At 39.9% G+C, this 14209-nt stretch overlaps 1 protein-coding gene and 1 non-coding gene across 2 annotated transcripts; both read right to left on the bottom strand.

The window, feature by feature from the left end:
- Positions 1-599: 599 nt before the first annotated feature.
- On the bottom strand, positions 600-672 carry TRNAR-ACG (transfer RNA arginine (anticodon ACG)). The gene has a single exon. It is a non-coding gene; the product is annotated as a tRNA-Arg (tRNA).
- Positions 673-10528: 9856 nt separating this feature from the next.
- On the bottom strand, positions 10529-11104 carry LOC145665086 (uncharacterized). The gene has a single exon (XM_081732356.1). It carries the CDS (start codon positions 11102-11104, stop codon positions 10529-10531), a length of 576 nt encoding a protein of 191 aa, XP_081588482.1.
- Positions 11105-14209: the final 3105 nt, after the last annotated feature.

The following is a 14209-nucleotide window of genomic DNA, read 5'->3' on the forward strand; positions in this document are numbered from 1 at the left end:
GCCTAAAAAAGTGTTTACACTTTTCGACCGAGTGTCCCCATCGGGAATCGGAATGCTATCCATCCTGAGTTTTTTTTTGTGTGTGTGTGTGTGTGTGTGTGTGTATGTGTGTGTGTGTGTGATTTTTCCTCATTCACACCAGGCATAATGCCAGAATCGCATCTAACATACAGGTCCCAGGTCCCTTCCTTCCTTCCACAATCCTTTTTTCTTCCTTTTCCTCGGATAGTGTTGTCGCCGAGGGACGTCATCCCTCATACGTAACGGGCTAACATGACCATAGGTGCCTAAATCCCAGAAATCTAATTCCTAATCCTAAACAAGGAACTGTAACGACAGTCCCACTCTTAATATCTGCCACATGTCTTGAATTCTATTGCTAGGACAATGTATTTTCTTATGTTTTCCGCGCCCCGATCATATACATACGGAGGTCTGCTATTTACAAAAAAGACAACCGATGTATTACGAATCACGAAATAATGCAAGTTAAATATAGACAACGAAGAAAGATAAATAACTAGACATTAATCTGGATTGTAATTGCAATTAAATAAACTTAATACAGAAACAATGAAATAAATTTAAAAAACAACATACGACCCAGCCAGGATTCGAACCTGGAATCTTCTGATCCGTAGTCAGACGCGTTATCCGTTGCGCCACTGGGCCAGTCGTTAGCATGGGAATCTAGATGACTGCTATGGGTCGTCTGGCCACAGCTGACGGAAAACAACATATGGTAGGACTATTCGGTTTAGATGTTGTTTGTTGAAACGAATAAACTGAAGGTCACTTGTTTCAAAAATGTTACAAGTGGTGCATTAATTAGCTCAATGGCAGATCTAGCCCTGGGCGCGGGAGTCTAAGCCACCAGTTTTTTTTTTTTTTTTTTTTTTAGTGAAAAATAATTGAAGCTATTATTTATATGTTTTTGAAAGTTTTAAATAAATATTGCCTTTTATTCTTTATTGGACATCTTCAAGGATAATATTAATAATGGTGGTGGGTTATACATTTGTATTCAACATTTATTTTCTAAGACAATTTCTAACTTGAATGTTAATTACATTTTTTTTTTTACATGTATGAAGACAGGAGTAAAAGTGGATCTGAAAAGGTAGGGGGAGAGGTAGGTAACGGCATAGCGTCACGACGTCCCCCTGCCTATGTTTGCCCATTGTAATTTGTCAGGAACTGGGGGTACGCAATACATATCTTTTGGACGTGGGGGACGGCATCTTCCCGCGTTCCCCCGCACTTTTACCCCTATATGAAGCACAATGTCTTGTGACTAATTTGTTTAGCTGCCGTATCTGTAAATTCCTACAATTTATTAATTGACTAGCAGCGTTCACCCCGCTTCGCTGCGGTCACCCCGGAACGCAATAAACCTTGTTAATTAGATAATTTTTACTTTTTCGCTTTCAAGTGATATGATAAAAACCATAGTAGATTCCAGTAAATGTTAACATTATATCGCCTGTCATTTATGTTAACCCGCCGAGTCACATGGTCATGCGGGTTGCATATAAATACGTTTATTTTTACCTATGATGAACTAATAACAAAGGATTTGTACGTATGGACACTTGAATGGTCAATTATCTCAAGACACTGGTAATTAAAAATTAAAGTGATATGATAAAAACCATCTAGGGTCCAAATCCTAATAACCCCCCAAAAATGAAAGAAATTGGTTCAGCCGTATTAGCGTGATGAGTTCACAAAGGATTTGTGCGTTCTCTTTTATATATATAGATAGTTGGTATTTCATGTCTAACTGTAACTGGAGGAAGGAAGGATTCGTTATTTATTCCTAGTTCATATTAACGAAGTGTGTAAACTATCATAATTCGAATTCTCACTGACCTCCAGGTTTAACCTTGTAGATAGGCCACTGAATTAGCTACTAGTTATTATACATGTTAATTGGATTATAATGTAGGAAAGCCAGAGTAGTGGACTTTCTTTGGAAGGCTGTTACTTGAATTAGGGAAATGCCAGGCCGAAAACTAGTTTCTAGAAAATCGTTTTTGATAGAAAACGGAACATATTTTAAAACCAAAGCTACTTTTTAATAGAAAACCAAACCGGTTTTGGAAAAACGAAAGCGATTTTTGATAGAAAATAATTCTTTAACTTTTCAGAACTCGGTTTAAAGGAGTTTGGTTACGGGCATATAATTTGAAGCACTCACCAACTACCTCTATAAATATTGTTGCGGAAGTACCACAGGATTTTGAAAGTTGGATATTTGGATAGGGCACAGTTTCTAAGTGAAATCTTGACCCGACTACGGTAGGTCCAAGTTATATCCGTATCGACTACGGTAGTTAGATCCGTATGGAAGATATGGATCTTTAAAGTTCATTTTTGCATGTTTTTGACAGACTACCAGGTGTGTTAGTTGAAGTTTGCCGGTTTTACCATTAGATGTCTCTAGCAATATGTATACATTTCTATGATGCGGCATGTACGTCATTTGTTTCTGTAAACATTAACCTTCAAAAATACACAAGTCACATTCGGCCAACAGAATAGTGTCAGAGTTTTTTACCTCAGTGACTATGGCGAGTTTCGTTCCAAGTAAATCGCATTTGCGGCATGCATTGCTGTTCTTATTTCATCAAAAGAAAAAAGCAACTGAAGCTCATCGGTTGCTGGTAGAAACCTACGGTGAACATGCTCCAGTGATTAGAACATGCGAGACATGGTTTCGTCAATTTAAAAGTGGAGATTTCGATTTGACAGACAAGGAACATCCCGGTGCAGCGAAAAAGTTCAAAGACGAGGAATTGCAGGCGTTATTGGATGAAGACACAACCCAATCACAAGCAACATTAGCACAAACACTAAATGTGACTCGAGGAGCAATTTCCCAACGTTTAAAAGCCATGGGAAAGATCCAGAAGTATGGAAAATGGGTGCCACACCAACTGACGGATAGACAAATGGAAAAGCGAAAAACCGTTTGTGAAATCCTGCTTCAACGGTTCGAAAGGAAATCATTTTTGCATCGAATTGTCACGGGGGACGAAAAATGGATTTATTTTGAGAACCCGAAGCGAAAAAAATCATGGCTTGCACCTGGTGAAGCCGGCCCATTGGCGGCAAGGCCAAATCGTAAGACAATGCTCTGTGTTTGGTAGGACCAGTGTGGTGTGGTGTACTACGAGTTATTAAGACCTGATGAAACAGTGAATACGGATCGCTACAGACAACAAATTATTAATTTGAATTATGCGTTAATCGAAAAACGGCCGGAATGCGCCCGAAGACATGGCAAGGTTATCATGCAACATGACAACGCGCCGTCTCATACCGCTAAACTGGTGCAGGACACATTAAAACCACTTAATTGGGAAGTATTACCGCACCCGCCGTACTCTCCAGATCTCGCCCCGTCGGACTATCACCTTTTCGCCTCGATGGGATACTCACTTGCAGAGCAGCGCTTCGCTAATTTTGAAGATGTCGAAAATGGGCTCGTCGAATGGTTTGGCTCGAAAGAGAAAAAGTTTTTTTTTTTTGGGATGGTATCCATGATTTGTCTAAAAGATGGGCAAAGTGTGTAGAATCCAATGGTCATTATTTTGAATAAAGAAATTGTGAGATTCCCTGAATATTTTTTTTCCTTCTCGAAAAAACCGGCAAATTTCAACACACCTGGTATAACTCCGAATTGACGGATTTCTGCACCGAGGTTGGTCTATACTTTTTGTCTTATCTTGGTGTCAGGAATCACCTCCCAAACGTTGTCGGTGTGGTTTTGAAACACCCTGTATACATGTCCCATTTTTAAGCAAAAATGAATAGTGGCCCGTAATATATACACACTGCAGCACAACTTTTGGAGCCTTGCACTTCTATTGTCACCGAAAGACAAGTTTCACTCCTCCATCGGGCTCGTGCTCAATAATCGAGAGCTGTACAAGCAGACAGCGGCAGCAGCCTAGAGCACGAGTACAAGTGAGCTCGACGCTTAATGTGGTTTAGTGAGCGCGAGTATGTTTGAGGATATCGAGGCCGAATCCTTACTGTCCAATGAAGATAATAAGCGCATGACCGAAAGAGCCTCATTGAGGAAAGCGAGCCGAAGCTCCAGTGAGTGCAATCCTGAGATACAGAGAACCTCATTATGATTAGTGAGGGAGAGCTTTAGTGAAGGGAGCAAGCCAGAGCTCCGAGAGCTTTAGTGAAGAAAGCAAGCCATAGTTCCGAGAAATGCGACCCCGGGATGTGGTAAGCAGATATGGTGTAGGTCAATTTAAACTTCACTCATGACCCACTGACCCAGCACCTACCATGACTCATTTTGACCCATCACCCACCATGACTCACTCTGACCTATTCCGATCCACCACAATCAAAACCCATTGTCATCAACTCTGACCCATGATCAATGCCTTCTTCTCCACTGAGTAAAGAGTTTAGGCATGTTATAAAACAAGTCTGTCAGTAATTCTCACTAATCGGAGTTTATTTCTACGGTCAATCGCTCAAGCTCTGTTACAATACCAGTGAATTTGACCTTTACGGTATAAAATGGTAAAGTGTTTGTCATGGGCCAAATTACGATAAATTTCAATATAATTATCATATATATAATTATTTCCTTGTTGTAATAGGCCTACAGATCCTTTTCAATGGAAAATAGGATGAAATTTGAAAGTCTCAAATCAAGGAAAGGTAGCCCAACGTAAAAGGGGAAAAAAGTGTAAAATTTGACTGAATCTCGAAAGCCAAGTAGTAAGTTATTATTACAATTACAAATATCAATATCCAAAAGTGGCTGAAGTTCTTTTTTTCACTTGGATATACTCATCTCAGGTAAGTAAATAGAAACAAATAAAAAAAGAAGAAAAATGGGGCCTTGAAAGTAAAACGTAGACAAATTCTCCAGTGTTCAGAAGATGCTGTCTACAATGCACTGAACAGACTAGGTCGTAGTGGGTGGTGGGTCAGATTGGGTCTTGATGAGTTGATGGGTCATGGTGGTTCAGAGGGGGTCACAGTAGGTAATTGGTCAGATTAGGTCATGTTGAGTCGATGGGTGAGATTGAATCACAGTGGGTGGTGGGTCTCAGTGGGTCACGTCATGTTGACTCACGACTCACTGACCCGCCCACAAATCTTGACCCACTTGACTCACCTGCTGACCCACTCCATCTCTGTAGTAAGCCTCACTGAGATTTGCGAGGGTGAGCTTCGTTGATGATAGCTAGACTGAGCTCGAATTCCAAAGTGGTCATCTTCAAAACCTGAGTAGTATTTCGGATCGTATTTTAAACAGTTGGTCCCTTTCGTACAAGTTTGACTCAGTTCTGAAAAGGAACATTAAACTTCAAAATTCCCAACCACTACTTGAGGTGATGATGGTATTGGTTCTCAAGTACAGATATATCCTCCAATAATTATTTCGTTAAATTCTTCTAATACAACGCATTGAGACAAAATTACCTTCTGTCAGCAAGAGGTTACATACAGTGGAGCTGCTGGTTGCTGCGTGTGCCATGCGAAGGAAAACGTGCCAGGTTCCTGCGTCAGTCGCCCACGTGTGGAGTAGAGATCCTACAATAATAACACATACCAATTCTTCCGTTCCTCACTTGCGTTGGACTAGGATGGAAAAAAGAATGCACGAGACAACTGGCAATGACGTCAATGGCGGGATTCAACAAAATATCCTCACCAGATAAACCTATAGTAACTCAGCTATCCAGATTACACATTGTCTTCTCTCATTTCTCTACAGTTAGTTCCTTGAAAACAAAGAATAATCAAAAATAAAGAAATTCTAGCATTTGTGGCTCAACTTTCAAGAGAAGGGTAATCATGATTAATTTACAGTGACGAGGAACGTCTGATATCAGGATATCATCCTTCAATCGACTTCCTTCCAAATGTCTGCTTGCTTTTTTGTTGACGTTTAGCATTAGACGTGGCTTTTCAGTTTAAAATGGAATACAAACCACCTTAATGCGTTCAAATTTTGTAATGATCTCCAACCAGGAATCGAACACAGGACCACGTGCAACAGGTCCAACTGTTGTACCGGTAGAAAATTATCCAAGTACTTTTGATACCAAATCCATAAATGTTTTTCTTTTTTCTTTTTCTTTCTTTCTTTCTTTCTTTCTTTCTTTCTTTCTTTCTTTCTTTCTTTCTTTCTTTCTTTCTTTCTTTCTTTCTTTCTTTCTTTCTTTCTTTTTCCTTCCTTCTTTTTTCTTTTTTTCTTTCTTTCCTTTCTTCGTTTTCTTCCTATCTTCTTTCTTTCTTTCTTTCTTCTTTCTTCGTTTCTTTCTTCTTTCTCTTTCTCTCTCTTCCTCTTTTCTTCTAAGATTATAGTTTTGAGTTTTCAGTAATAAAGACGATAGATTCGATTGGATTGATTTTAGTTTTAATGGCCCTTTCAGTACTGATACTGATGAGAAGCAATGTAAGATATAGCCCGAGGCAGAGGGGACAGACCCCTCAGTTTTTTGAGTGACAAAACTAATTTAAGCCATTATTTACTTATTTTTGAAAGTTTATAATAAACTCATGGTATATCTATCATAGTCTGGCTTCTGGCTAGTCCCCCAGTTTTTACCTTATAGATCCGCCACTGATGAGATGTGCATATACAGTTCAAAGTGAAATTCAAACCTCCGTGATGCGCTCACCGCTAATCAAATTCAGCACCCCGTGCTTACCTTTACCAGCGGTAAGGGCTCAGTTTGTATTGAGGTAAGTATTCTTCCTTATAATGGAAACGGTAAGCAAACGCAGGGGAAGAATGTTCACCACTGACTGTAGCACGTGGGGGGGGGGGGGAAGCACACTCACCACTCTCTCAGTTGAAGGAGTGTCGGGCTGAAAGAAACCCGAACGAAGAATTACAGGATAAAGAGCTGCGAAGAACTATTTTTGAATTACAGATTGAAGAATTACAGTTCGCTTCACGTTGTTGTAAGGTTATATTAAGAAGTACCCAATCTTAGCACAGACCAAATAAGTATGCAACCTGCAAGAATATTTTGGATTGTCTAACTTGAAGAGCTTTTGAGATTTCTATACTATTTAAACCACCAGAACGTGGATCCCCCAATCCGCCCCAAGTTAATATTTTAAAAAAATAAACGGTTTCGTATACAATTCAATCTGATGAAGAATTGAAGATCTATTTATAGAAAGAATTTGGTGCCTGCAGGTGACTCCCTTTTATATGAAAGTCTATTGGCAGACACACACACATACACCTTGTTTTACACTTATCATTAAGGATAAGACACAGAAGATAGTTCTTTGTTGAAAGTTAATTATTGAAATTTTACTAATGTTGTCACCTACTGCCGATAATATTTCTAGATTTGCTGGAATGATTTGTTTTTAAGTGGTTGCTAATTATTATGTATCAACATTAGTAGTGTCATAACAATAGAAAGAAATGCAGAGATCTTATTAAACGCTTGCAGGGACATGGGTTTAGAAGTAAATGCAGAGAAAACTAAATACATGGAAGTGCGCCGGGACCATAATACGGCAAATTATGGATGCGTTAAAATATTAAATAATACTTTTGATAAAGTGGATAGTTTCAAATATCTAGGATCAATGTTAACATACGAAAATCATATTCACGAAGAAATTAAATGTCGACTGAAAGCAGGGAATTCGTGTTACTATTCGGTTCAAAATTTCTTGTCGCGAATTCTGTCGAGAAATTTGAAGCTTAAAATATACAAAACGATAATGATGCCTGTTGTTCTGTATGGTTGCGAAACATGGTCACTTACTCTATAGACTGAAAGTATTTGAGAACAAGATCCTGAGACGAATATTCGGACCCAAGAGGAACGGGAATGGGGAATGGCGGAAACTTCATAACGAGGAACTACATAATTTATACGGTTTACCCAACATTGTTAGGGTCGTCAAGTCTAGGAGGCTTAGGTGGGGAGGTTATGTAACTAGAATGGAAGAAAGTAGAAACGCTTTCAAAGTCTTGACTGAAAGACCAATCGGAAAACGACCATTAGGAAGACCTAGGCGCAGATGGGAGGACAATATTAAGATGGATCTCGCAAAGATTGGAATACAAAGTAGAAACTGGATTCCGTTAGCTAAGGATAGAAGTCAGTGGAGAGCTTTTGTGAACGCGGCATTGTAGGCTTTACCTCCGGGTTCTATAGGCCTAGAGTTAGTTAGTTAGTTAGTGTCATAACTATCTCTGGGTACAAGGCGAGGCATAAATCGTCCATTAGAAACAGACACACTTGTTTTGAGACGAGACATCACTTTTATGGCACCCTTTTTTGAGACGAGACAACTTCAACTCTATATTGTGAGTAACCTTATCTAGAACAAGTAGCAGTGTCATAGTGTATTTCACGTAAAGGAGTTTGGTTTAGGTTTTTGGTAAACCGAATTCTTTAACAAGCTAAATTTTGTACCAAACCTATAAATAAATATACCTAGCAATAGTCGTAAATCTAACATTTTATCTAAAATTAAAAGATAAATACTTTAAGATGAACTGTTTATTTGAAAATAGAAAATATTTACTTCTTTGGACTTGTCGAGTAGGAAGCCATATAGTTTCATTTTAGCGTTGTATTGCATGGATAGATCAGTATTTTGCATCCTGAGAATTATACTAACTTGCTAATTTCGCGTAGCATGTGACGCAAGGTTAATATCTTTAAGTACCTCCACAGAAATATATGGGGAACCGATTTTTGATTCTCCATATCTTGGAATCAATTCGAACTCGATACGTGACTTTTGACTCTGTACATCCAGGCCAAAATTGATGGAGCTCCATCAACTAGTTCTTGAGATTTCATGTCTCCCGGACGGACAGACAGCGTAGGTATAGAGTACGGCGGGGGGACTCTGAACAATTCGCGGGAAATTTGTTCTCATGTATCATTCATAGGCAGTGATTAAGAAAGCGCTATGTCATTGTAACTCATAGTCCTTCAGCAACGAGTGCATAAAGTTTAGTGTGCTGCTGTAGTGAAACAATGGAGATATAGAACAAATTATTGACCCATTACAATGTTCAGAGTGCCCCCACCGCGGCGGGTGACTCTGAACGTTGATGAGGTGTCTCTGAACGAAATAAACACAAACGTATAATTGTTAAACAAAAAACATTTAATGCATGAATATCTAAATTATACATTAAGATGAAGCTACAAGTTGCTAAGATCTATGATTATGGTAAAGTGGCATACTCTTGGTAAAGTATTGTTCTTGAGTTACTAAGTAAGTGGACCAGATAGTTTAGTGTTATGAGATATTCACTAGAAATCTCCGCCCGTTCTCTTAAACTGAGGCCATCTGATGTAAAATGTCCCGAATCTTCACACGCACCTTCCGCACATGAACTCTTTTTTTCTTTCCGGCACCAACACATCGAACATGGTACCATATTCCACAGCCTTGGCATTGTATCCAGTTGGCAAATTCCGACGTTGTAGGTTCATAGAACGAACGGGTGCAAAATCCGCAATTATTGCTTTCGCAAGATGCGTCATTTGTCGTCTTCTCCTTCCCTAACCTCTTCCCCTTCTTTTCAGAAATGCTTTTGGTTCCTTTATTACTTTTCTTAGTAAGGGTCAGTTGTTTGACATACTCCGGAGATGTGAGTATACGAGCTGGTTGTTGAGGGCGCATGTTTCTGTGGTGTACTGACCTCAGGTAGGGGTACAACATGTAGAAAACTGGGCGTTGTAGATCTAGAAGAAGGAGCTTCTGGAGAAGGATGTGGGGATGAATGAGAAACAGAATCGTTATCTAGCACAGGCTGATGACTGATAGCGTTACCAACATTTTCTTCATCTCGAGGAGCAACTACTGCTGTAGATAAATCTGATGTTTGGTTTTCCATTGGGGTCGTATTTTGCACAGTTACTGCTGTGTTGGGTTCAAAAATATGATCTGGTATCACGTGAGGATCTAGGGGGAAACATCACATACCCGGAACCTTTAACGGCGTTACCTACTGTGGCGGAACGTCCCCATGCATCAGACAAAAGCTCGCCAAACTGGTACCTGGTCAAGTTATGTCCTATGTTGTTACGCACCCAAGTGTTTGCTGCCGAAAAGTAGTTGCTTTTTAGTGACTTGAAAACACACCTATCAAGTGGTTGTAATCTATGAGTCGTGTGGGCGGGAAGGCTGAGCAGAATTATATCATTTTGTTGACAGAACATACGGACATCAAGACTCTTGGTGTGACTATAATGCCCGTCAAGGATAAGTAAACAACGGCCAGCAACACGGTATCGCTGAAAATGCTCCAACCATGTGGCGAAAACACCTTCATTTATGTAACCACTGTCACTCATCGCAAATACAGATCCTGGTGGAAGTCCATGACCTAACTCGGGATGTCTTCTCACCCCACGAAATATGACATACGGAGGTATGAAACTACCAGACGCATTACAACATGCTACCACTGTAACATTTTCACCTTTTTCGCTGCTGGTTACGGCAACAGCATCTCTGCTTCCTTTTTCTGAAATTACCGATTTCACTTTGTTATTAATGGAAACCCAATCTCGTCCATATTGTAAATCAATTGTGGTGATGCCAAGAGATCATTTTCTTCCAGTGTCTCTTGCAGTAACTGAAAATACAGACCAACACTTTCCCTATTTAATCCCCGTGCTCTTGCCAGTGGTAAAACTTGTGGGCTACGCAGAGACAGTTCTGGATTTCTGCGCATGAAGAACATCAACCAGTCTTTCCCAGCCATATTGGTTGTTGCATTGCATCTATGAGCAATTCCTGTCATTGTCGCATATGTGAAAGCTGCACGACGGACATCATTTGGTGTGAGAGGAAATCCTTTCCTGGCTGCTTTGATTAGTATTTCTGCTAACTGAGACTCTTCTGCTGCTGTAAATGTTTGTCCACCTGGAGACTTCTTACACATATTTCCAGATATATTGAGATGTAATGTCCCTTTCGGTATATTATATTTCTTAGAAGCTGCTGATAGAGACAGGATATTGTTCTTAATTTCTGCAAGAGCTGAAACCATATCCAATTCTGACCAACGTTTATATTTCTTTTCATCTTCTACTCTTTTGTACGTTCTGGGCATCTGCAACAATACAGAAATGAGTTTCACTATGCTTCCCTTCGTGATTATTCCCTCACAATACAGCGTTCAGAGGCACCCCATAAATTTCGTTCAGAGTCGCCCCGAAACGTACAACCTGCTATTATTTTTCATTATCATCGATAGATGGCAGAGTGGAGCCCAACACCAATTGCCATGTGGTGGCAACACACACACAATGTTACCATCACAGCGGTGTTGATGTGTGCATTTCTAGTAACTAACAATGCCTTACATGCAACAGCTGCATTCTTACATGATATACAATTTTTACTAGTTCCGTACTCACCTTGTCAATCTATTCCCAACACCGGTGCTACAGGATTGGATGTTTTTCAATACAATTTACACAACACATTCACAAAATATCCACCTACCACTACACTCTCTCTCGTACTGAAACGCTCACTTCAGAGCCGCGGTAGCTTAGTAAGTTTTACGGGCGTTCAGTCTCCTCCTTCGTTCAGAGTCCCCCCGCCGTATTCTATAAGAGTTTTTGATAAACCGAACTCGTTAATAAAACTGGCCGTACGTCGGTGACTGAGGAGGCCAAGGGGAATATTCCTGAAACAACGCCTCAACAGGTCTGGCTGAGTAAATGGCCGATTTGTCTTTTCGGGAGACTGCGTCGTTGTTAGGGCATATCATAGGAGGATACGCTTACATATGGCTACTTAAAATATCCACAAGATCACCGACAGTAACCTGTCCTTGGAGTAATAATAGGAACAATGGAGTACCATTAAATTTTATACCATATGTTCAACGGTAGGAACTAGTGCTGTTGAAATTCTGCAAGTTGCGCGAAATTGACTTAATAATTGTGCTGATATTTGGACATTTAACGATTAGGATAGGAATGCTTTTATATTTACATTAGGACTAACCTAGAAGTCAAATACTACGAGGGATGTTCAATAAAAGAGCGATACTAAGCTTATCCTATATTTTTATTCGTTAGCATTCGAATCACGTTCAATGTAGTCACTGTGTAAAGCAATGATTTTGGACCAGTGCAATTGCCACTCAGTAAACACCTCTTCGGATCCAGTTTTGAGCATACGCTTCAAATTTTCCACCTAAGCCTTTACAGCTGCCGTAGAATTTGAAAAACGACATTCTTTGAACGTTGCGAATCACGTTAACACGCAAATTCTTATTATGCAGTTTCCACCGCCCCACGAGGTCTCTTCTCTTCTTCAGGGTGTGATTTTTCATCAACTGCTTCAAAACAGAGATGTAATAGTCTGTATTCACAATCTGGCCTGCTGGAACAGTGTGGCAGTACACAATAGTGCGATAATGGAAGAAATGTGTGTGTTTATGTTGCGAACAAAGTAGTGGTGTTTCTCTTTAAAAAGAAACTCGAGGCGGTCCCGGATCCTCCAATATAATCTAGCCCTGACTCGTAGGGACTCTTTTTATACCCATAAGCAGAAAGGATATCAAAGGATGTCGTTTTCGAAGCTCTGCGTTGGCTGTTAAGGCTTCGGAATAGAAGACCAAAAATGGGTTCGAACAAGCGTTGACTGAGTGATACTTCAAGTGCATTGTTTTGCATGGAGATTATATTGAACGTGATTCGAATGGTACCAAATTCTTTGGTAATTCCTCTGCTTCACGCATCCTTCGGGTACTCTCTTTCCTTTCACCAAATATGGTTGGGCATATCTCCTTCCATGCACTACTACCACACCAGACGAAGCCATGTCTCATCTTACCTCCTTGGCTGTTCATAGGGCATTATCTTCTGAGAGCACATGTATACACAATAGTTCTTTATAACATTGCTACCTCTTTGCCGTAACCATGATAGCGGTTATTAAACAAATGTGTTTTAGAAGGAAATTTTCGAAATTTTCAAATTCAGCTCACCTTATATGTTAACTCAGGCAACATGGTTTTCTTCCTGGTATGTCTTACTTGACGAATTTGTTAGTTCTATGAATCTTAAATTAAATAATACTCAATTGGACATAATATATCTAGATATAAGCAACACATTTAATACTGTAAATTATTCTTTTCTTTTGCACAAATTAGCGAACAATTTTTAATATACATGGCACATTACTAAAACTAATTACAAGCCATCTTTCTGATAGACAACAAAATATTGTAAGGATCCCCACGTTGCCGTACCAGGCAATAACCACGTGTGAACTACATGTGTTGATAATAAACACAAACAAACAGACGACGTTCCCGAAGAGGAGTCGATCACCATCGCCATCAGTCGGAAGGACGAGTACCCACGATGGAAGCCGACAAGACAGAATAAAAAGGACCTGCACACCTCGACCAACATCAATCTTCACGGATTGATCACAACACCTAAAACCCCTCTCACGACGCTTGGTCACCGAGAGGTACCTATCCTTATACCCACGACGCACGGTCAACGGGTTCCTATCCTCTTTCTCACGACGCACGGTCACCGAGAAAGAGAAACCTAATCTACACCCCTCTCACGACGCACGGTCACCGAGAGTACCTAACCCCAAGGCCCACGACGCTTGGTCACCGGGCTCCTATCTAATCTCTCCTAAATATTAGGAAATTCTTACTATAATTTGTGTACATAAAACTTTTGTAATAAAAAGGTGAAGGGAAAAGTCCAAATCCCGAGTACATTATTTGCTCTACCCGAGAAATCTTTACATGGTAGATGCGTCGGCGTCTATTTGCAGACACTAAAAGGACTTTCCTACGGGGCGCTCTTTTTATTAACGAAAACACGGACTTAAAAACTTTTAACATACAGTGTAAGTGTTACTAAAAGCGGGATCATATAAAAGATAGTATCCGTATTCTCATAAATACTCTCATTACTCTTAACGGTAGATTGATTCGTTATAGGCTGGCAGGTATTTATGCCGACAACTAGATCTGGGAAAAATACATATAAAGAAGGCGATAACAATATGGCAGAATCAGGCTCCCGTATACCTCTTAATATTCCTCACTTAACTAGATATTCTGGTCACAGTACTGACGATCCCGATCGATTTTTCATGCTGTTTGATCATTTGGCTTTACTTCAGGCTTGGACCCCCGAAAAGAAGAAAGAAATTCTTCCTATGTATC

The sequence above is a fragment of the Thermobia domestica genome, chromosome 11 (genome assembly GCF_964235325.1).
Source record: "Thermobia domestica chromosome 11, izTheDome1.hap1.1, whole genome shotgun sequence".
Taxonomy (NCBI): domain Eukaryota; kingdom Metazoa; phylum Arthropoda; class Insecta; order Zygentoma; family Lepismatidae; genus Thermobia; species Thermobia domestica.